The sequence below is a fragment of the Pelodiscus sinensis genome, chromosome 1 (assembly GCF_049634645.1).
Source record: "Pelodiscus sinensis isolate JC-2024 chromosome 1, ASM4963464v1, whole genome shotgun sequence".
NCBI classification, from domain to species: Eukaryota; Metazoa; Chordata; order Testudines; family Trionychidae; genus Pelodiscus; species Pelodiscus sinensis.
Window position 1 is genome coordinate 280,446,841 of NC_134711.1, and position 23,063 is coordinate 280,469,903.

The 23,063-nt window shown below is 38.4% G+C and overlaps 1 protein-coding gene across 9 annotated transcripts in view; it reads right to left on the minus strand.

The window, feature by feature from the left end:
• Positions 1–23,063, minus strand: part of PCDH17 (protocadherin 17) — a 288,195-nt gene that overhangs the window by 180,683 nt on the left and 84,449 nt on the right. For 4 of the 9 annotated variants that reach the window (XM_075918927.1, XM_075918929.1, XM_006119376.4 and 1 more), the window contains one exon: positions 7,630–7,704. The exons of the other annotated variants lie outside the window; for them this stretch is intronic. In XM_075918927.1, the coding sequence (XP_075775042.1) occupies positions 7,630–7,704 (75 nt within the window). The remainder of the gene's footprint in view (positions 1–7,629; positions 7,705–23,063) is intronic. 9 annotated transcript variants of the gene reach the window in all.

Consider the following 23,063-nt stretch of genomic DNA (forward strand, 5'->3'; position numbering starts at 1 on the left):
TTTAAACTTCAAAAATTCAAATATATGAATGAAGCTTGAGGTAAGTTTATTTAATACTGTACTACAACCGTTCTTAGTAAAGTAATTTAATTCCAGGTGAGCACGTTAACCAAGATATATTATTAATAATCATTTATAGAGTGCTCTGAATACATGCAGTGCTCTGCATATGTTCCTGACCCCTCCTTCCCCTCTTCCCCCAGTGAGCTTAAATTCTAAGACTGACAAGATACATAAATATGAAACAAAGTACATTGTTATGGAGGAAAGAAACTATGGAGAAATTCTCATGGAAGAGAAAACAGCAGGAACAATTTATGGAAGAAATTAGTAGAGGATCTCTGGAGAACAAGAAGTTGGACACTCTTCTTAATAGGGATGGGACAAAGTAAAAATGGAAAAACAGGGAGTAAAAGAAGAAAATGAAGGGGACATACCAAAAGAGGGCTGAGAAGACCTTAAAAACTAGTACTGATGTTTGTCATGACTGTTTTTACCCAGAATTAATAAGAAGTCAGTGGTGCCTCACCCAGTGCCCACTTGAAAATAAGTATGTGGTGACAATTGGTAAATGATAAAAATGCAGAGTCACACAAATAAATTATATTTTTCATTCATCTACATTTCACCAACTAGCCCATTTCTATCAGAACTGCTTGAAAATTTCACCTCCTCCCCCAAAGATTCAAATTAAAAATAAATGGCTGACCAAAACTCAGGAAAAAATCCTGAAGCCAACCAATCAAAAAATGCTCAAAGCAAACAAAATAAAAACTTCAATTAACCTGCTAGAGAAACGTTTTTTTATTTTTCATTTACTAAAATGGCATATCTCTCTACAAATTATGCCAGACCCAGGTTTAGGGCAAACAATATTTTATATTGTACAAACATCTATACCAAAAATAGGTAAATGCTCCTACGAATAGGATATTCCAGAGCTGAAGTCTCTCATTCCCTTCTATTAACATTTCTTCTATTTTGTATGAAACCGGGGGCAGACTGGCCCAGCGGGACACTGGGAATTTCCCAGTGGGCTGTCATATCCATCCATGATGGGCCATCTTATCCACCCGTGACGGACCGTCATTGCCCCGCATCCTGAGCAGCTCTGCGTCTGCGCTGTATGTAGCACACGGAGCCTGCCCCGCCGTGTGTACTGTGTACTGGACGTGACGCAGGGAAAGGGGGCGGGCTTGAGGGGCAGGCAGGGGTGACATCATGGGGAGGGCCGTTCCCAGGCCGATTTTGATTGCCAGTCCGCTCCTGTATGAAACATATTCATTAGAGGAGGGAGTGGAACCCAAATATCCCATGACAGCTCTGTCCTCTAAACAGAAGAGTGTAGAGTAATTTTATTTCTTTTTCTGGCTTTATCGGCAAATTACTATGGAAAAGTAGAACTAATGCCTCTCTTATTAACATCTATTTAAAACATTTCTAAATGTTTCTTGTTAACTATGTGTAATACACAGATTTCTTGCACAAGTCATTCATTTCCTGATTTGTGTGTTTCAAAATGCACCCTTAATATGATTTTAATATAGTTTGTCATCTTCAAAAAAGCCTGGGAAATGCTATACCAAAAAGTGCCATCCCATGTAATATTTGCTAGGTGGGTAGGGCAGAATGCTTTGCACTACTCAAGCAAAGATATAGGAGTTCACTCTACTTTTCTATTTACTGTCAATCATTCTATCAAAGCAGATAGCCTTGGCAAACCTTCTTAGACACATTCACTCATACGAAAAAAGTCAGTACAGGTTGGACCTCCCTGGTCTGGCACCCTCAGAACCTGACTGGTCCCAGATGAGGGATTTTACCAGAGCAGGGGAGGTCATTTCTTGCCCCTCTGCTGCAGGCCCCACTCCCTGCCCTACTGCCCCACTGGCTCCCCCTGCAACTCAGCTAGGTTCCTTCCCTCCTCTCCCAACTGTTTCCAGCCCAACTGAGCTGCACATAAGGCCCCCTGGCTCCCCCGGAAGCACAGCTGTTTTGCACACCAGCCTTCCCAGCTCCCCTCCCTCTGCCCAGCTGAGCCGCAACCCAGCTGGTCTGTTTGCTGCATTGCACCAGGCTCCTGGGCCCTCCAACTCCTGTAGTGCACCAGTACTCTCTGATTCTGGAACATCCGTGGTCCTGTCAGACCATGGAAGTTCCTTCACCAGAGAGTTATTGTTTATAGAGATGCAACCTGTACTCCCTCTGAGCTTCCTTGTCAAATGTGCATATGAACAGAGACCGGGGAAGATTGGCAGATGCTGAGAGTAGGTTATGTTAAAAAACCAAACACACAGTGCATATGTGCCAACTATTTTAAGACACTTACAATTTTAACATATACAAGCCAACTTTTTGAAACCGTATCTACAAAGAAGAAAATATATTCCTGCTAATTTCAAGTTTTTTATAACTAAAATGCTCAGAAGAAGATCTATGGAATGGCACAGATACACATAGTTTCTAAAATATATAGTAGATGTGTATGTAACTCTTACATACTATTTATCCCTCATCAATAAAGTACACAAAGAGAAATCTATTATTTATTAGACTTGGCATTCCCTTTAAATAAAATGAGTACTAATCTTTATATATCGTAACTAGCTTTCTCCTCTAGTTTCCTGAATTGGCTAACTCTGTTTTTTATACTTGCATCATATTTGCAGTATTGACTAACCTTCCATGTCTGTTCCCTGGACATCCTAGCACCAACTGAATTAAATATGAAGGAAAAAAAAAAACCAACCCAGTTTTGTGAGGAAAAAATACAAGATGACCTTGAAGGGAAAACCACCAGCAGTGCACAAGCTTTTGCACTACATTGCTGAAAATCTGTAGCTTTTTACTTCACTCTTTTATGTTGTATCAGAGGAAGCAGATTTGGACTATTGATTATCATACATTATAGCTGTTCACCTCACCATTAGCCTGTAATTTTGACTGCTGCTGCTAGCAGACAGTGAAGAAAATCGAACAGCCACTTTTGTACTAGCAGCAGAAACTACAAACACAAAGTGAACTATCACCACCAATGGCCAAATTAGTATTTATGAGAAAACTGAATAAATTTAAAGGTAAAAATAAATATATAAAATAAGTCATATCCAGCACTGTACAAGCTGCACTGGAAGGGTGATGTGAACCATTGGTCTTTATCTCTACTTATCTACCTCCTGTTGAAAATAAACCCTTAACAGTTCAACTGTGTACAATAAACAGCAGCAGCCTGGAGACTTTCCTCAGTCTCTGGAGCTTTAAGGGTAAACAATCAGAAGTGCTTTATGCACTTTAGGGAGAACAAATCCTAAAATAGACCTGCTAAATTATCAACCATAGAAAGAAAAGGAAACAAACTAACTGGCATACAACAGTCACCTAGTTTGGAAATCTCTAGCAGAAAGAAAGCCCAGGATGAAGTAATGTTAGCAAAATGAAGAGCATACAACACACGATATATATTTGATCAAAAATACACTATCTCTGATATGTTGTTTGAAGCTGCAACAAAAATACAATACAATACAAAAATGGTCATTTAAGCTAAACTTAAAATGAAAAATGCACTTCTATGGTTCTTTCTTTTAATCCCTAATCTTTTCCTCACGGTCATCATAAAAGAGAGTAAAATAAAAACAGTCATTTCACCACAGATTTCTTTACAGCACAAATACATTGTACTGCAATTATAACTAATTAATGAGTGCATATTACTGACTTCTTTCATATGGCTAAAAAAGGGGAAACCATGATTTGACTCATTAATTCTTAAGTGTCTTCTTTATTATCTCAAGATGAATTTAATATAATTAAAGTTTTTTTCTCCGAACAATGATTCAGTAGAGCTAACCTAGCTTCAGAAATACTATTTCACTTTAATTGTCTCTTAGATGTCTATTTTAAATTACTTTTTATAAAAGACCACACATAAAAAACAACTGCCAAGAAATATCTTATGTGCTAGGTTTATAATCTCCAGATCATTACAGTTTGTGTCAAATTACTATCTATCATCTAATAGTGTATGTTCTTATTTGTGAGGCTGTGTGTAAGCTGACTTCAATTAGGTGTGTCTAGACTGCAGGGTTGTTGGGTTTTTTTTTTTGGGAAAAACGGCTGTTTTTCAAAAAACATTTCACTTACGTTCACACTGTTATTGCGTTCTTTCGAAGGAATATCTAAAGAATGAAGGGAGTTTTCCTATATTGGTAAACCGCATTCTATAAGGAAGAACGCCTTTTCCGAAAGAGTTCTTTCAGAAAAAGGCATATATGGACGTGGAAGAGGGAGTTTTTTCTAAAGAAGAGGCCTCCAGGAAAAAGCACAGGTGCCTTGGTGGCCACATTGTACATAGTAATCACAGCTTAAATGCAAGATAGCATCCATACTGAATGGACACTATCTTCCAAAAAAGCAGATTGGTTTTCCGATGCGCTCTGGCAGTGTGGACACTCTCTTTCTAAAGAAGATTTTTCAGAAGATCTCTTCTAAAAAAGGTTCTTTCGAAAGAAGCCTGCAGTCTAGATGTACCGTTACATATGAGAAATTATATAAGATCAAACAAAATTACAATACCCTGAACTCACACTTGAGTGAGGCAAAGAGGGTTTGGCTTATTCTGCCTCATATTTCCTAAATGATGGCTCATGCATTCTTTGCCACAAATTTCATTTTCATAGCATTTAGCATGTCTAGCTGTGCATTACCATATACGCAAATAACTGGGCTATACAAAAACACAGATAAATTGATTTTGTTACACACACACTCTCTCTCTGTCTATATATATATTTGAGTAAGTAAAGGAATAATACTTAGTTTTCTCCCATTTTTGGGCAGCAAATTAAAACATTAATAATTTGTTATGCATTCATTGTTACAGTCTTAGTGCATGCTAAATATGCTCATGAGCCTTACATATTAAAATACTTTATATTTTTCCTCTTCTTGCAAACAGCATATATCCTGGATACCCTGTCACCACCAAATTAGTGAAAGTTTTGCCACTGACTTTCACAGGCCAAGATTTCACCCCTCTTTCCTATCTTCTGTGCAGACTGCCGCACTCCCATCTACCTGTTTACCTTGTTCACTTTTATAAATGCTAAAGGTAAAAAATAGGCCCAATACTACAAATCCTTAGTGATAGGCACAGTCCAGCTGAAGTCAATGATATTGCTCTTGTGAGAAGGACTATTCAAATGAGAAAGGGTTTGAAGGCATTGGACCTAAGTTTATAGCTACCTGTTCTTAAAACAGGTGACTTTTGATGATGCACTTACAGCCCAACTCTTGCTCTTGAAATGTTCCCTTTTCTACAGAATTACATAGTGAACAATAAAAATAGGTTTTCTTTACTTTATTACATACTAGCTGAAGTTCCGAGGCGTTCCTTGGGACACCGGAGGAACAAAATGTAGAAAAACAGTAGTCCATTATCTTTTTTGAGTGGTACACAAGTTGCACTGATTTCTATAAGGATTAAAATATAGGTCTGTGTCAACCCTGGAGGAGTGGAATTGCAACCCCGGGTGGAGGCGAGGTTACACGTGGGAGGGGTGCCCCAGCTCGCGCAGGTGCCACGGGGGGTAGGGCGGGTGCCCGAGCTGTTGTGCGTGTGGGGGTCAGGGCACTGCATGCCAGCATTGGGTGGGAGGCGGCGGGGGGGGAGAGGGTCGCTTATGTATCCTCATGGGTGGGAGAATCCAGTCCTGGACAGCGCTGGGGGCTACACGCAGCAGACACAAGACCTAGGGTGGGCAGGGCGGCCCCTGCAGCACAGCGTGGCTGATTACTTTTTGATTTTTACAGCTTGAACTCAAGTCCAATTAGGTCCAAAAGCACCTTAAAACCTTCTCCTGGATGAAAGGTTATCCCATGCAAAGTTTGGTTGTGGTAGCTCTTATAGTATCCAAGTTATTAGCTCACAAACTTACAAACTTTCTCCTTTATATATTAGATCAAAAGGGAAAAGATTTGCCTTTAAGTGCATGCACACAGTTCACATTGACTTTCCTGGAAGCAAACCTCATTGAACTCTTGGTTTTGTGAATGCACATTCATTACTGAAAATGGTTATATAGAGAACTCAATAATGAAATAATAATTACAGAACTCTCAGGCTGTGTCTTGACTACATGCCTCTGTCGGCAGAGGCATGTAGATTAGACAGATCAGCAAAGGCAAATGAAGCCACGATTTAAATGATCGCAGCTTCCTTTACATTTACATGGCTGCCGCGCTGAGCCGACAAACAGCTGATCAGCTGTTTGTCGGCTCGCGCGCTAGTCTGGACATTCCCCCTGTCAACATCAAAGCCCTTTGTCGGCAGCCCCGTTATTCCTCGTGGAATGAGGTTTACCGGGGCTGCCGACAAAGGGCTTTGATGTCGACAGGGGGAACGTCCAGACTAGCGCGAGCCGACAAACAGCTAATCAGCTGTTTGTCGGCTCAGCGCGGCAGCCATGTAAATGTAAATGAAGCCGCGATCATTTAAATCGCGGCTTCATTTGCCTTTGCTGAACAAACAAATCTACATGCCTCTGCCGACAGAGGCATGTAGTTTAGACGTACCCTCAGAATCACAGATATTTTCAGTCTAATTGCAAACAAAATTATACAAAGTGAAAAATCAGCAATTATTTAGGACCAATAGAACACACTAAATTTGATATACTATTTTAATATTTTGACATAAATATTAAGTATTTAATGCCTCATTCACGTGCACATATGTATAAATAGCTGAACACTTAACTTTATATATTTTTAAAAAATGAGATATCAATAACTCTCTCTTAAGAACTACAGCTAATAATTTCTGTGACCTGATTAGAAACCTTCTAGAATTGGTATGAAATTGTCTCTCATTTTTGATTGAGGGAGACAATTACCTTTACTCAAAAACACTATCACTTGAACAGACTATTTATCAGTAGGCATCTATTACAGGCAAAAAATAATGGCTTCTCTGACATGCCCTAAACACTGGGGTTATATGACACTTCTGATGAGAACAATCAAGTAAAGTACTACTTCTGAGGTTGGATTCCTGTTTAATTACAATTGCTTTTGACATAAATAAGCAGACATAAACAAATAGTTCTCTGCACATGCTTGTATTTATTAAACAGAGCTCTTTGCAATCTGCACTTTTATATTGGCTTGTCTGCTTAAAGGCTTATTTCAGTCAGAAAAGCAATTTGCTTGGATTAGAAAGATGATTGACAGTAGAACCAAAATGTATTGCCATTTTTGTAAAGTGCTTAACTCTTGTGGGCATTTCATCTGATATTACAACTATCAACACCTGAGGATTATTACCCTTATACAGAGTTTCTCTCTAGTTTTCTTAGATACAGAGTAAGGGGGAAATATTTTTAACATTGATATGGCATAAAGTATTAGAAAAGCAATTAGAAAGGTGGTGGGCTGTTAGATGTAGTCCTAGTTAATCACTGCTGTGTTAGTCCAAAAAATTGCAAAAATATTGCAGGGCTGAGAGGTTGATTACACACACGATACGTTAAAGAATCTTATATAAGTATGCTTTGAAAACTATGAAAGAGTTGGTGTCAGTCTTACATATTTTTTAGAGGCAGTGCAAAAATAAGAAAATGTATTTGTTACCTGAAAATTTTCCTTCCTCACAGCGGGCTGGTCCACAGATCCCAACAATGGGTCTTTGGCCTCTGCCTTGCTGTTCTGGAGGCAAACCAGATCTGTGAGTCACAGATAGAGATAGGCTACACCTCCCCAAAAGCCCACCAATGTGAACACTTCCTCAGCAGTACAAGGTTGTCTAAACCAGAGGTTTGGCACCACTTAGGCCTTTGAAACTCTAAGATGTGCTCATTTGAGAGTGAGGACATTAATAAGAATATTTATACTTATAAATACTGTAATAATGTGTTCCCCAAGACATCATATAACTTGTCAGTTGAAGAGCTTAAATCAGTCCACCCACTCTGCAGTGGAAGGTAAGAGGGATAGTTTCTCATGTCGCCCCAGGAACAGCTCTGATAGCTGGGGGCTGTTGGAGGAACTGTTGTCTCTTTCCTATAGCTGCCAAGCAGCTTGCCATCTGTGCACCTGCTGCGTCAGAGGTAAGGGAAGATAGAGTCTTTCTGGATACTCCACGGTACCTGCTTCCCTTCAAGAGTGTTGGAGCTCCAAATAAGCAAGTTAGGAGGCCAAGGGATTGTGTCTGAGCCTAAGGAAGTGTTTAGAAAAGGATATATGCTCTCTTTCACACAGGTCAGCTCAACAGAGCGGAAATAAAAAGTAGAAAACCAACAACCAATTTTGGTTCCTTGATTCTCTGCCCAAACACCAACCCCAAGAGGCATTGGATTCTGCTTTAATTTGCTCAGCAAGGGACTAAATGCCAGCTGTGGACAGAAAGAGCACAGCACACTCTGGATCTCTCCAATCACATTACCAGGCTGCAGGGAGGAAGACATAAGAGCCAGCTGTGCCAGCTTTATGCTTGCTGAGGACTTCCACATGCTAAGGAAATCCCCAGCAGGAGACTTTTTGGGTAGTTTGCGTTGCCTGAATAGTTGGCTTAAACTGATAAATTATTAGCATTTAAATTGTGAATATAGTGACTCCTTGATGTTGACTCTCCCCCCTGCCCATCCCCTCCCAGAGCTGTTTTCTGGGGAAAAAAAGAGAAATAAGACTGTAGAAATTAATAGGGCAGATCAGTGGATCTGATTGAAAGGCTATTTTCAGACTAACTGTAGACTTTTACAAACATTATTCCAATGGGATAGAATTGCTCTAGTTTAGAAATATAATTGAGTTTATATAATTATTTACCAATAATTCATAATATTCAAATTCTCTTTTATGTTGTGTCAGATGACACCCTGATGTCTAATTTATTATACCTGGTAAATGAATAAATACGCAACAATAATCATATATATTGTGGTAGTCTTTACAGTCTGCATCAAGATCAAGATTTCATTGTTCTGGAAACCATACAAATATTCATAGTCAGTCCCTGTTCCAAAGATTTTGCAAATTAGTTAGAGAAAAGAGATAACAAGTTACAATGAGAAATAAAAGCAACGAATGGGGAGAAACAAAGATAATGAAAACATCATTATACTATTGATACCTCCTGAAGGTTCCAATGTATTTTTAAAATAACACTGCTATACCTGACTGACAAACAACAAAGCACTATTGGTTAGCTCACATTAATTATTTTTATAAACTATCAATTAGCTGAACAGATAGCCAGAAAAGGAACCTTTGGCTTTGTAAGCTGAGATACACCATCCTCAAAGTTTGGGGATAGCAAATATTTTAAAGGACATGTGTGACTACTATGTGGCACTGGTGACAGGAGACAGGATTGCTTTCTGAGGAATTCTGTCTTGTTTATATACCAGTTTCAACAGTTCTGTTGTCATTCAGAGTATGTAACCAAAGAATCAAAATACAGGACTATGTAGCACTTTAAAGACTAACAAGATGGTTTATTAGATGATGAACTTTCGTGGGCCAGACCCACTTCCTCAGATCAAATAGTGGAAGAAAATAGTCACAACCATATATACCAAAGGATACAATTTAAAAAAATGAACACATATGAAAAGGACAAATCAAATTTTAGAACAGAAGGGGGATGGGGAGTGGGGGGAGGTGAATGTCTGTGGGCTAATGATATTAGAGGTGATAATTGGGGAAGCTATCTTTGTAATGGGTAAGATAACTAGATCCTTTGTGGATCAATGCCCACAAAACAGATATCAGACAGGATCACAAAGAAAAAACAGTTTCTTGCCATTTCAACCAGAAAGGACACTGTCTCAACGACTTAACTACCTGCATCCTGCTACAAAGACCTTTTAAATCTGCACTTAAAAGGGAATCCTCTGGACTGTCATTCATGCTAAAATTCGACACTCTACATCTGAGTCTAAACAAAGGGTCTGGCCCACGAAAGCTCATCATCTAATAAACCATCTTGTTAGTCTTTAAAGTGCTACATAGTCCTGTATTTTGCTTCAGCTACACCAACTAACACGGCTACATTTCTATTACTAACCAAAGAATGTAGTCTTTGGTTGTGATAGACTGAAATCAGTAAGGTTCTGTGAAATTTGCTTATTGCAGATCAATTTATTAACATTTTTCAATAGATACTCAATCCTTTTATTCATAGCAGACTGAGACAAGAAGGCATAATCTCACTCATTATTGACAAGGTGGGACTACAACCTCCCCTTTAGGTTGCAGGGCCAAATAGGCCATACCTGCACTACAAGAAAAGGAGGTATAAAAGTAGGCCCTGCAGCTCAGTTGGGCTGGAGCTACTGTGGGAGCCTGAAGAGACCCCTGGCTCTACCAAGGATTTGACAGAGTTGATGGTCTACTGAGATGCCAAGGAGCTGCTGAGGATGCTGCTGAGCACCTACTGCAGAGAGCTGAAGGACACCAATGGAATGGAGGTACTCATCAAGAGAAAAGTAGAAAGTAGCCCAAGGGATCTAGATGACAGTCTGTTTGGGCTTTGGACTGATACTAGGTCAGTGTGTTGCAGGCCTGCTGACCTAGTGACAGACCATTTCAACACTGTTAGGACCCTAAGCTGGGACTCAGTGGAATAGAGTCTTCTTACCTCCTGCCACTCCCAAACCTGTGGCGACATCCTCCACATTGTAGGCCATGAGGCATGCATTTGGCAGTCTTCCAAAGCTTGAATGCCTGACTGTTGCTGCTTTGCACTGACTACAGGTCAGACCTTCCTGTTTCCTGCGCCAGTCTTCCTGAGGAAGTTGAGCAGTAGACTTTACTGATCTACCCTGACTGCAAGCTAGAGCCTCTAACCAGGCAGTGCCCCACTCTGCATGAGGGCCTGGGAGCCTAGACTTAGTGCAGGTTGGCCCAGCTCAGGTGGCCTCAACTTTAAAGACAACTAATTCCCCTCTGAGTGAATGCTGTGACAAGGGTACAACTGTGAGGAGACACGGCCTCCATCAGAGATTAACAATGAGGTTTGGCCATACACACTTACACAGACACAAATACAATCTATATCCAGAATGTATATTGTAAATTTAGCTACCTGTGGACCTTCATCCCGCCAAGCGTGAATGAAATTTCCATTTCTGTCTCACTTTTGCCATTAAGCACTAATTTTACATTTTAAAATTCTTTTGCCTGACAGAGCAAGATCATGTCTTCCCTCTACAGATAAGGGAAGCCCACTAAATATCATTCTCTGTTTCAAAAAGTTAATATTCTGCTGAGGTCATACACCTTAATCTCCATGGGAGGCAGAATGTTTTCCCAATGCTATTTCTGCTTGCCAAGATTCAGCTATCAAATTGGTCATCGCAGACTTCTCCCTTACCATAGAGTAGGCTGGAGAACTCTGAAGAAACCTATCTTGGTATATGAGTTTAAAGATGCTTTTGTAGGAAGGTAGAGTAAAAAAGGAAATGCTATAATGACCTTATGTGGAATTGGCCCTAGGTCAGGATAACCAGCAGGAGACATTCATGTTGGACTAAATAACTCTATTGGATAAGATTTTAACAACTGCTGAATTTATATTTTTATTGTATTATTAGTGCTTTCAAATTAGAGATTTCCTGGATGGAGTTTTCTCTTATTCCAATTTATGAGGAATCCACATTCTTCTATGATTCTGAATGTCAGAAGAATATCATCCTTGGTTTTCTACCTGACTCGTGCTTTATTATAAGATCATTCAAGAGTGAATAAACAGAGATGTCTCTATGGCTATGTCTACACTACCCCGCTAGTTCGAACTAGTGGGGTAATGTAGGCATACCGCACTTGCAAATAAAGCCCGGGAAATTCAAATCTTTCGGAAAAGGCTTTATTTTCCGAAAGATCCGAATCTAGACTGGTGCTTTTTTCCGGCAAAGCTCCGAGCCGGAAAAAAGCAGCAGCCATGTTTATGCTAATGAAGCGGGGGGGATTTAAATCCCCGCTTCATTTGCAATTGCGATGTGTCTAATTTGCATCCCTTTTACGGAAAAGGGATGCAGTCTAGACACAGCCCTAGGGTTTTTTTGGTTTTGCCGTCTGAATTGTTTGGATATTAGAGTAAAAAATAACTGGAATCTGAGACCACTAAGCTTCCTCCTTCCACCCAAGATTGCCTGCTGGTTCTAAAAGTGAAGTGACCAATGGTCTTCTGAATAAAGCATTGACTTGTTTTATTTTTCTTGTAAAGAAAAAATTAGCTTTGGCTATTAAGGAGCCAAAAGATTAAAAAGTGCCACATGTAAGTACACCATTTGTCCTTCAGTAAGAAAAACCCCATTAGGAGTTAAGCAAGTAAAAACTTAAGAGAAAGAGAATTCTAAAAGTTTTTCTTCATACTACCTGCTACTGTACAGGGCACATCACACACCAGGCTTCTTAGATTTCAGACAGGTAGTTTGGCTAAAAAGATACGACAGAGCTCTAAATTTATTTGTCAGGTTCTCGAGTTACTCTGTGCATACTGAAGATGCATACAAAGTTGTTAATTTGCTACCATGAAAGAAAAAACATTATGACATAAAAAACATTCCCTCCCTCAAAATTATCTAGTGTCTAGAGATCTAAGTATTTATAAAGCTGATATTTAGCATATGCTTCCAGTGCAACCACTACATGTATACACCTGGCATCCATTTCGATGTAAAAACAGATTTAATTGTTCCTAGTATGATTATGTGGAAAATCTCTGTTCTGGATATTTAATAAAAATAAATAAGTAAAAGGACAAATATAGTGTTGGAGAACTACTGCTACATTACTGGCAAAGCTGCAGACAGAATTTGCTCTGAATCATGGCTGTCAACAAAGTAGTAGTTTATTTATTTCTGTCATCTAAATATCTCTAAATAGAAACAGTGGTCTTTTCACTGTATGACATTTGGTGCTTCTAACAGCCACTTAATCAAATTCAGAGCTGTATCTATTAGGAAATGCTTGAACTGGAACATCATTTCCCATTTGTTCTCCTTTTTCTTTTTTGATTGACATTCTTCCTTTCTTTACCCATATCAGCCTTCCTAGCACCTAAATGACTGGCACAGCAGGAGAGCAGTCATTTTTGAAGCTATGCTCTTTAATGTTTTGGGTGACCTGAAGGTGTACTTTCAGCTTAGTGTATTATTCAGCTCACTAATGGCAAAAGAGTGCAACACCTAGGCAAAGCAACTGATCTATGATTTTCCAACATGTTGAAAAATTCCAAGTCTATGGAACATTCAGCTCACTGATCATGCAGAATAGTGGTCCATTAAAATATCAGTGCAACTGCACAAAAGTAAAGCAAGTGCACAAACAAAAGGAATGCCTAATCTGAAATTATCTGGATCTGCACTCTTTGCATCAGAAGAAATAGCAATGTTAGCAATTATCTTAATTCCAGATGAAAAATTGTAGCATAACTTTAATGAAAATAAATTCTTCTCACAAAGAAGCACAAAAATCTGAAACATGCTAGAAATCTGAAAGCCCTAATGAATTATAGCAACAAATACTATAATTACTCAAAGTCTTTTTTTTTATGCTTATTATTCATTTTTCTTTATCAGGCTACGTCTACTCTACAGGCTTCTTGAGCAAGAAGCCTTTTATGCTAGAGTTTCTGCACAGAAACTTCTTGCGCAAGAGCATGTCGACACCTCAAAGCACATCTCAAAAGCAATGTGCTTTTGCGCAAGAGAGCAGCCACACTGCTGGACACTCTTGCACAAGAAAGCTGTGATTGCCATTCACAGAATGGCCATCAGAGTTTCTGTGCTTTCTCCCATAGGGGTTTCTTGTGCAAGAAACCCCTCTGGAGCGTCCACACTTGCTTTCTTGCACAATAGCTGTAGCACTAAAAGCAGTTATGCCTCAGAAAAGGAGGTTTACCTATGGTGGAAAAAACCCTCTATTCTGCCATTTAACTGCCCATTTAATTGTGCAAGAGCTCATTTGAGGTGTGGTCGCTCCCCAGGTTTTTGCGGAAAAACAGCTGTTTTTGCGCAAAAACCTTGTAGTGTAGATGTAGCCTCAGTGTATAGGCTCTTAAGGGTCCCTTCTGGTAGAAAAAAATCACTTTGTAAACTGACGCCTTGGAAATACGTATACATATTCATAATATGACTTTTATGTTATATTTACTCAGCATAATAGTCAAAACAAGATTTCACCTACTCTTCCACAGTTATTTCTACATAAAAATAAAGGAACATTCTTCCTCCTTGCCTGCCTACCAATAGAGCTGCAGTAAATCCTATCAAAGTATACAGTTTAACTTTTGTGTTCTATAGAATAAGTCTTAATCCATGTTGATGTACAGGTATTTCTATGACTACTTACCTGTCCTAGTATTGTATAATCTCTAGCTTTGGATTTTGAACATTGACTTTAAGTATACCAGGCTCACCACCAGGAAATAAAAGATGAGTATGGGGGAGATCTGCTATATGCATTTTTCCCTTTCTAACAGGAAATCCAGAAGAAAATTTATTTAACTAGAATAATGTACCTGTAATATTCATTGTAAAACATCATTGTTCCCTTCTTGGGGTTGCTAGTAATGCATTCTGAGCCAAAATTTCCTATTTCAAAGCTTCAAGAGGCCTGACTTCTTTCTTTCCATTAGGTCTGTGGCTTCTGAAGACTCCAATAAATTTTAACAAAAATTAGCAGTATAACTATTCAAATTAATGAGAGAAGTTTCTAGGGACCCAAGGTAAGGAAATAAACAAAGGTTTCCATATTGTCAGTAAACCTCACTGTAAAATATAAGCCTCTGCCATTGGGACAAGCTGACATCACATACCTATCAGCTAATTTCTTAAAACAAAGTCAAGTGGAAAAGCAGTGACAGAAATCTTGTAGAGTGTGCTCACATACGGATACTTTCAGACACTAGAAACTACTGGTCTACATCAAGTTCAAATAGATTCAATGGCAGCTGGATGCTCTGAGCTGCGTCCAACATTTGCAGCCACAGTTAAATGTAACTGCACACTGTCAGGGAATGATTCAGAGACTTACTGATGCTATGGACAGAGTACTGAGACTAACATGTACCGTATCTTCCCGGCTATGTATTGCAGTCTCTAGAATGCCCTGTGGGTAGAGAAAAGCTAAAGAGAAATTGGAAGATAAATAAAAATAAAAAGATAAGTATTGAAATAAAAAGAAATATGAAAATGATCAGCATGCACGGTTAAAGAAAAGGTTCTTTCTTTAACCAATTAACTGTTTTCCAGTAGAAAAAACTGCCTTCAAGTATTCTGAACTTCAAAATGGAAAACACAGGGGGAAAGAAATTATGTATCAAATCTAAAATGTATTCTCTAATATTTAATGAAAATAGGCAATCAAAGCTCATATTTGTAAATACTGTTCATAGTCTTTTTCAAGAAAATCTGAGCTGCAGCATGTAGTAAATGAAAGATATACAAAATCATGTTTTATTTATCTTTTATATGTCTTTGAGTGTAGTGGCTTTTTCAATCCCAAACTACAAATCTAATGAGGCCAAAAGCAGAGAATAAAATATTTCAGACACAGAAGATTATTAACTATAGTATGTATATTTCTGTTGCTTTGTATTTTTTTATTTTGAAGAGGGAAAGCACAGAGTTTTCTAAATGCTTTGAGTGTCACTGCTAGCCAACTCTAACTCTGGTGACAACATGCATCTTTGATGACATAGATGAACACATCTAAAATGTAAGTCTTCCTTCTAGCAAAACTGTAATCCTGTATAGAAGGTCAAGGAAAATACGCCTATTAAGCCCAACCAGTTATAAGTTGTAAGCAACATTTTCCTATTAGGATTTCTTTCTCTCTGTTTTCTATCTGATTTCTACAGGGACGTGCACCTGTTTACCATGCTAAATTGGTTGTTCATATTTTGTGTCTAGCACATTTCCTTTGTTCATTTCCTAGTGGTAGACAAACAGAATTGGTGTTATTGGTAGCATTCTCCAAAGGCATAATCAGTTCAGATGCAGCTAATCTCTTCCTGCTTATTATTCAGCCATCAGTGCCTGCTAGTAGGATTTGGGAGTCCCAACAAACAGTGTTTAAAGGAAAGGGTTAAATTCAGTTAGCTTAATGACATCCTCTGCTTTTGAGACCATTCATCATATTCATGGAACCAATTCCATAGAGGGAGTTAAGGTTGCCAGTTAAGTTAAATTAAGCTAGATGGATAGGAGTCCAAGTGAATGAGATCACTGTCAGGTTCTAAAGAAGCATTCTCTTAAGGTTGAAAAGCAATTTGAGCAAAGATGGTTCTTTTAATCAGATTTATAGTCCCAGATGTACCTTGTAAAAAGTTGCATTTGGGAGATATCACCTGTAAAGCTACATAAAATTATCACATAAATAACCTTCTGGGTTGCCCATGTCAAAACATTAAAGTGAACTTTTTCTCTTTCTCTACACCTCTCACCTCCTCTCCTCCCCCCAGATTTAAAATAAAAAAAAATATGAAGTGACCATTTTTGAGAAACAAATTTAATCACAAAGGGCTATAGTGGAGAACCTATGGTCTTTGAGGATAGATTTATACATAGATTTAAAATCCTTCTCAAATGCCACATGAAAATTTTCAAACACAGTAATGGGCTAGGAGCTGAAATACCTGATTTGCCAACCTAGGATTCAGGTCTTTTGTTTGTTTGTTTGCTTTATATCTAAGCCCATCCACCAAAATCACAGAAAGGGGTAAGTGTTTGGAACTGACAAAGAAGACAAGACACATCTTTAGCAATTTACTATGTGTTTTGTCAGTGCTCAGAAGCTGGGCTGGGAGCTCTCTGAGCAAGTCTCATTGACTTTGTTTTACAGCTACACATGAAGTTACTTTTGTCTTTCCTCTTTTATAATCCTTTAAAAAGGGAAGCAAATTTCTATCCTTACTTCATTGAGAATACTTATATGCTTAAATTTAGCTATGTGCTTAAATACCTTACTGAATTGGGGCCTATAGTAATGACACTTTTACAGACAGAAAAGATGTTACTGGTGTAGAGCTGAATTTTACCTATCAGAGTTTGGACAAAGGTGAGTTGTGGAATGGAGGAAATTTCTATTTCTCAGATTGATTTAAAATAATGTTGGGGATTAGAAAGGCTTACAGGGTGGGCCAGTTAGAATAAGTCCCCAGGAAATTAACTAGTCACAGAGGGCAGGTCAGGCAGGCTAAAGTAAAAGATAAAGCTAATTTATCACATTCCTTTGCAATTTATCATATGGAGATCAGTTTCACAAATTAATATGTTAAATTCACAAGGATATTGGGGATATATATTATGGGGACAAAACTATCATCTTATAAATGTATGAAAAAGATTTAATTATGCACTACAGTTCTAAAAGCACAAAGAAAGTATATCAAAATTGAGAGCATGGGAATAGAGCTCACAAGACTTGCATGACAGAACATAAGATACAAGGCTTGCTTTGACCCTGTATGCCTCCAACGCTGCAATCAAGTGCACTGACAACAAGCCAGAAGTGTTCACTGCATGAGCAGGTGAAAAAGGTGATTGTAAGAAGTGTGAAGACAATTCTGTATCCATAATACATTCATCCCAATGAGCAAGGGCATCTGTTAAAATGCTTTTTCCTAACAAGAAGGTTTAGAGATCCCTATTACAGCAAGTGAAGAATCATAAACAGAGGATAAATTAACAAGGAGCTATGAGGTGGCACAATGAAAGTGAAGAACATCTATTGTGAGAAAACACAGACCACAAACAAAAGTGATAATGATAAGTGGCAAATAATACTTTGAGGACCAACTGTTACTCTCTGTCACATGGAGCAAAATCAGCTTGAAGAGTTTCCAATCCTCTAATAGTATTTTCCATATTTTCCTTCTTTAAGAGAGGCCTCTTATTGGAATGTGGGAGCCAGGGCTTTGTTGGGTGCAAGTAGGAACAGAGAGGGTAATAAAGAAGGTAATGAGTATGCTAACCTTTCTTTCGAGCATGCTCATGTCATTGCACATGTACCTAGAAGTCATCCTCCAAAATCACAGAAAGGATCAAGACTTTGGGAGAGGAAAAAGGAAGTATAACAACAATAACAGCAGCAAAAACAAATCAAACCATTTATTATGCAAACACTTTGAGAACTCAAAAAACAAATTTTTCATTCAAGTCCTTATATTCTGAAGGAACCAGTGGTCTTGCTTGCTTGTAATTTGATTTGATCACTTCACTACTCACTTCAAATCTTAATAATCTCTTTGTCAACTTCTTGTATAAATGCCTCTGCCTTCTTCCCTGATCACCTCTTTTGAACTCATCTGAAAGATCACTACATTGTCCACATTTAATTCTCTCTTGAAGACCTACATCTATTATACTGTCTACAATTCTTAGGTGATCCGTATTTTATATATGCAACAGGGATAGATAGATAGATAGATAGATAGATAGATAGATAGATAGATAGATAGATAGATAGATAGATAGATAGATAGATAGATAGATAGATAGATCCCTACTTATCCTTCTTCCTCTAACTTCTGTTTATCTATCTGTCCTGAGAAAAATGCTTGTGCAAGAACTTTCCATTCCTGAATGCCTCGGAACGTGCCAGCATATTATGGGCATGTCTACACAGCAGGGGCTAAAACTGAAATAAGTTACACAACTTGAGCTACATCAATTGCGTAGATTAAGTCAAAATAGCATATTTCAGCTTTTTGGCACTGTCTACACAGTAGGAAGTCTGAGAAAGAGCACTCTTCTTCCAACTTCCCTTACTCCTCATAAAATGAGGGATACAGGAGTTGGGAGTAAAAAGTCCTCCAGCACGACATTATTTTGACATTATGATGTCAAAATAACTGCTTGTAGTGTAGACACGGACTATGTTATTTTCAAATAAAATCAGTTATTCCAAAATAACACTGCTGTGTAGACATACCTTATGAGTGCTAGGATAAATTAACTAATCAAAATTGGCTAAAATGTTTAAATGTGATATTCAAGTAGGTAGTGCCAATTGAGATGCCCAGATATAGATTTAGATTCCTACCTTTGGATACAAACATTTGAAGATTATGGCCTTAATTCCTAAATACAGATTTGGGATATGAATGGTTAATTGGCTACAGGTAAGCATCACCCATAATGGTGATGCTTACTAGGAAGGATTAACTTGTGGGGAGCTCAGCCTGCCATCATTTAATTGGTTAACAAGTTAAATTTAAGGATTAACCAGTAAATTAATTGAATGGGATTTTACATCCCTAATACAGACTTCGTAGCTCATCTGACAGGGTGGAAAAATATCCTTTGCAGTCAATTATGCTATCAAATATGAGCAAAATTGAAGAGCCAAACATTTATGTTTTTGTAGCAAATAGAATTCAGCCTATTTTCCATAATAAAATATTATGTAAAAGATGCTTTATTTGTGATAGCTGTTATTTCTCTCACTCCTGTTTTCAGGAACACTTTTTAAATTTCTTGGATGACATGCTATAACTTGTCATGCCAAGTTGGGTTAAATCATCCAGAAAGACATTTGCACATGGTTAATGAAACACCCTGCATCCACCAAGCAGCAGACAGGAAAGAAGAGCTAATTTAAAGAAACTTGCTTATAACCCTATCCCCTCCATAGAGGTAGAGAATATCACTGATGCTAGAGATTGGTTTAAAGGACCCCAGCTGGTATCCTCCAGAGTATTTGAGCCAGGACTGGCCATAAGGATCAAAAGAACTTGCATCTATACATCTACTCAGAATACAAAGATATTAAAAAACCAGCCACCAACCATATTATAAGTCTCAGAGTGACTAGTCTGTGTTTGTCCAAGTTAGTCTATAATGAGTGGCTTTGTAACACCTTTAGAGACAAACAAATATATAGTATCATGAGCTTTTGTGGGCACAACCCACTTCTTCAGAAGAGTAGTGGGTTGTGTTCATGAAAACGCATGATACTATAGATGGGTACGTCTACAGAGCAGAGTTACTTCGGAAATAACTGATGTCATTCTGAAATAACAGTGTGTGTGTACACTACAAGCCTTTATTTAATGTCGAGCTGGAGGACTTCTTACTCTGACTCGTGGGAACCCTCATTTCACAAGGAGTAAGGAAAGTCAGAGGAAGAGTGTTCTTCCTTTGACTTCTTGCTATGTAGACAGTGCCAAAAATTGAATTAAGCTATTTCAATTTAAGCTATGCAAATAACATAGCTAAGGTTGTATAGCTTAATTCGACTTTAGCCCTGCTGCGCAGATGCACACAACGATGCTACAGGACCACTCGTTTTTTTTAAAAAAAATCCCAATTTATTACGGGTCTGACAGTAAACAAACCAAAGTGTACTCATGAGGCCCAATCCTATAATCTTAATTCAGACAAAACTGACACTAACAATAATGGAGGCTTTGTTTGAATCTAGACTGCAAGTTCAGACTCCTCATTTTTTAGAATGCAATATCCACTTGTTTATAAATCTTTACTCTACAGGGGTATGTCTACACTACCCCCCTACTTCGAACTGGGGGGGGGGGGTAATGTAGTCACACGGAGTTGCAAATGAAGCCCGGGATTTGAATTTCCCGGGCTTCAATTGCATAAATCCGGCCGGTGCCATTTTTAAATGCCGGCTAGTTCGGACTGCGTGCCGCGCGGCTACACGCGGCACGCAGTCCGAACTAGCCGGCATTTAAAAATGGCGCCGGCCGGCTTTATGCAAATGAACCCCGGGAAATTCAAATCCCGGGCTTCATTTGCAACTCCGTGTGACTACATTACCCCCCCTAGTTCGAACTAGGGGGGTAGTGTAGACATACCCCAGTAGTGCTAGTTTTTAAATAGAATTTTAAATGGCAAAAGGATTTATTTATAAAAGGGAAGCAAACTCCTGAATGCACACACAACATACACAAAGGTAATAAATAGGAACATCTTACATATACCAGTCCTGCTTAAGGGTAAAATTAAACAAACAAACAAGCAAAAAAACAACTTCCCCAAACATTTAGTGGTTACAGAAAATGCCAAATACGCCCTTTGTGTAAATTGTTGCCTTTCTCTCCATTCATTCACAAACCCTTGCAAGATCAGTTTATAACTTTGATAAATAGCTGTGTTTAAGTACAAGTAGGTTGTTTTTTAAAAATGACATCAAGCAAAAATAAAAGACAATCCTATGCAATGCAAAGGCTAACAAAGGGTATTTCTTTTCTAATAAAAGCTAAACCACAATGCAGCCTGGTCTATACTAGGCCAGGTAAGTCGGCTTAAGGTACGCCATCCAGCTATGCAAAATGCATAGCTGGATTCAGCTTACCTTGAGCAGAGCCACTGCGGTATCCACACTGTAGGAGGCTGATGCGAGCATATCCTCCTGACAGCTTCTTTTATGGCTTGCAGAACAAGGAGTACTGGATGCCCTTGGGGGTTGCCATCAGCGTTCGATTTAGGGGTATATACCAGACCCGCTAAATCGAACGCTAGAAGATTGACTTCTGGAAGATTCATCTTCTCTGTAGTGTAGACATGCCCTGTATTGCCACAATTTTGTCCCCATTTATCAGGAATGCCAGAAGGTATTTTTCTCCATTTAAATTTATAAATGATAAATTATTAAAGCAAACACTGCATGATAAATTCTGTTTGTGAAACTGGGAGTAAATCTACTTTGAGAAAGTGAATGAGCTGAGTTTTCAGAAGTACTGACCAGCTACAATTTTCTTAGACCGCCTCCCCACCTCAAAGTTGTAGTTGCTCTGCACCTTTCAAGAACTGGCTCAGTGGGAGTTTCTTTTGGCTTCTATTGTCCAGGGAATCTGTTCTCCTACAAAAATTATGGATGATGAACATGGAAAACAACTACAAAAAAGAAGGCAGTTTCTACTACCTATAAGCTGATGATCACGACAAACGCTTTCATTTGTTAAAAATAATTTACTTTGTTTTCTTTTTCATTCCACTGCTTTACAAGCTATTTCCAATTTCAGAAAAAAATAGTGTGATGTGCTTTTGTTAGGTGACATAGGTATAATAACTATGATATACTGATTTCTATAGAGGTAACTGTTTTCATTAATTACTAGAACCCCCTAAACCATATTCAGCAAATATGACAAAACCTGTTATCCTTTTAGTTATGTTATACTGCATGTGATCCCATCACTTCTACTCTTTTTTTCTTTGATTATAGATGTAATGTACATCAATAATTAGCAAATGTGAGAATTAGTTGGTATATATTTGTATCAATCTCTCTCTCTCTCTCACCACACGCACGCACACACACACTCTCACACAAAACGGAAGAATAGTAGTTCAAGCCCAATAAAGTTTTGGTCTGATGAAGAAATGCAGTTAGTGATTTAAGTGAATATCTTTCTTCTCCGAGCTGCCGGAGAAGCCTCTCTAGCTGATTTTGCATCCTACAGTGAAGCAGATAATGATCAGATAAAGTATTTCATGTCCTTTAGAAAAAACTGCCTTTTCAATAAATTTACACTAGGCAGTAATGAGCTATATTGTGTGGTGGTTAATCTGCTCTGAAAAAAGTTGGAAGAAATTTCTCTGCCCGGCTCTCAGGTATTAAGTCCGTACATCTTTTATGTTGACAGTTCAGCTCCAGGCTATAAAACAGAAGAACCTGTTCTACATCTACTGTTTAAAACAAGAGCAGAAAACCTAACCCTTCATCAATCTGCTGTCTTACTTTTACGACTTATCTGTGGCAAAAATGAATCATAAGAAAGATTTGTTCTGATTCCTCAGACAGATCCATCAACCTGCTGGTGCTTGTGAACCATACAATTCCTACAGAGACTAGTGGTAGTGGTAGACTTGCAGTATCAAATGTGTTAACATGTTGAACTATGGATATTCACTTCTGATTAATCTCAGTGAAAGTCTGGAGTAAACATGCCTAGAAAAAGTACATACACGCACAGATAAATTTTCATTTCTTTCACACCTCTACCTTCTCTCCATTGCACAGCATCTTTTATGAAGCTCTGTTAGGGCTAATGCAAATATAATAAGGCAGAGTGATTTAACTTTGAATATTAT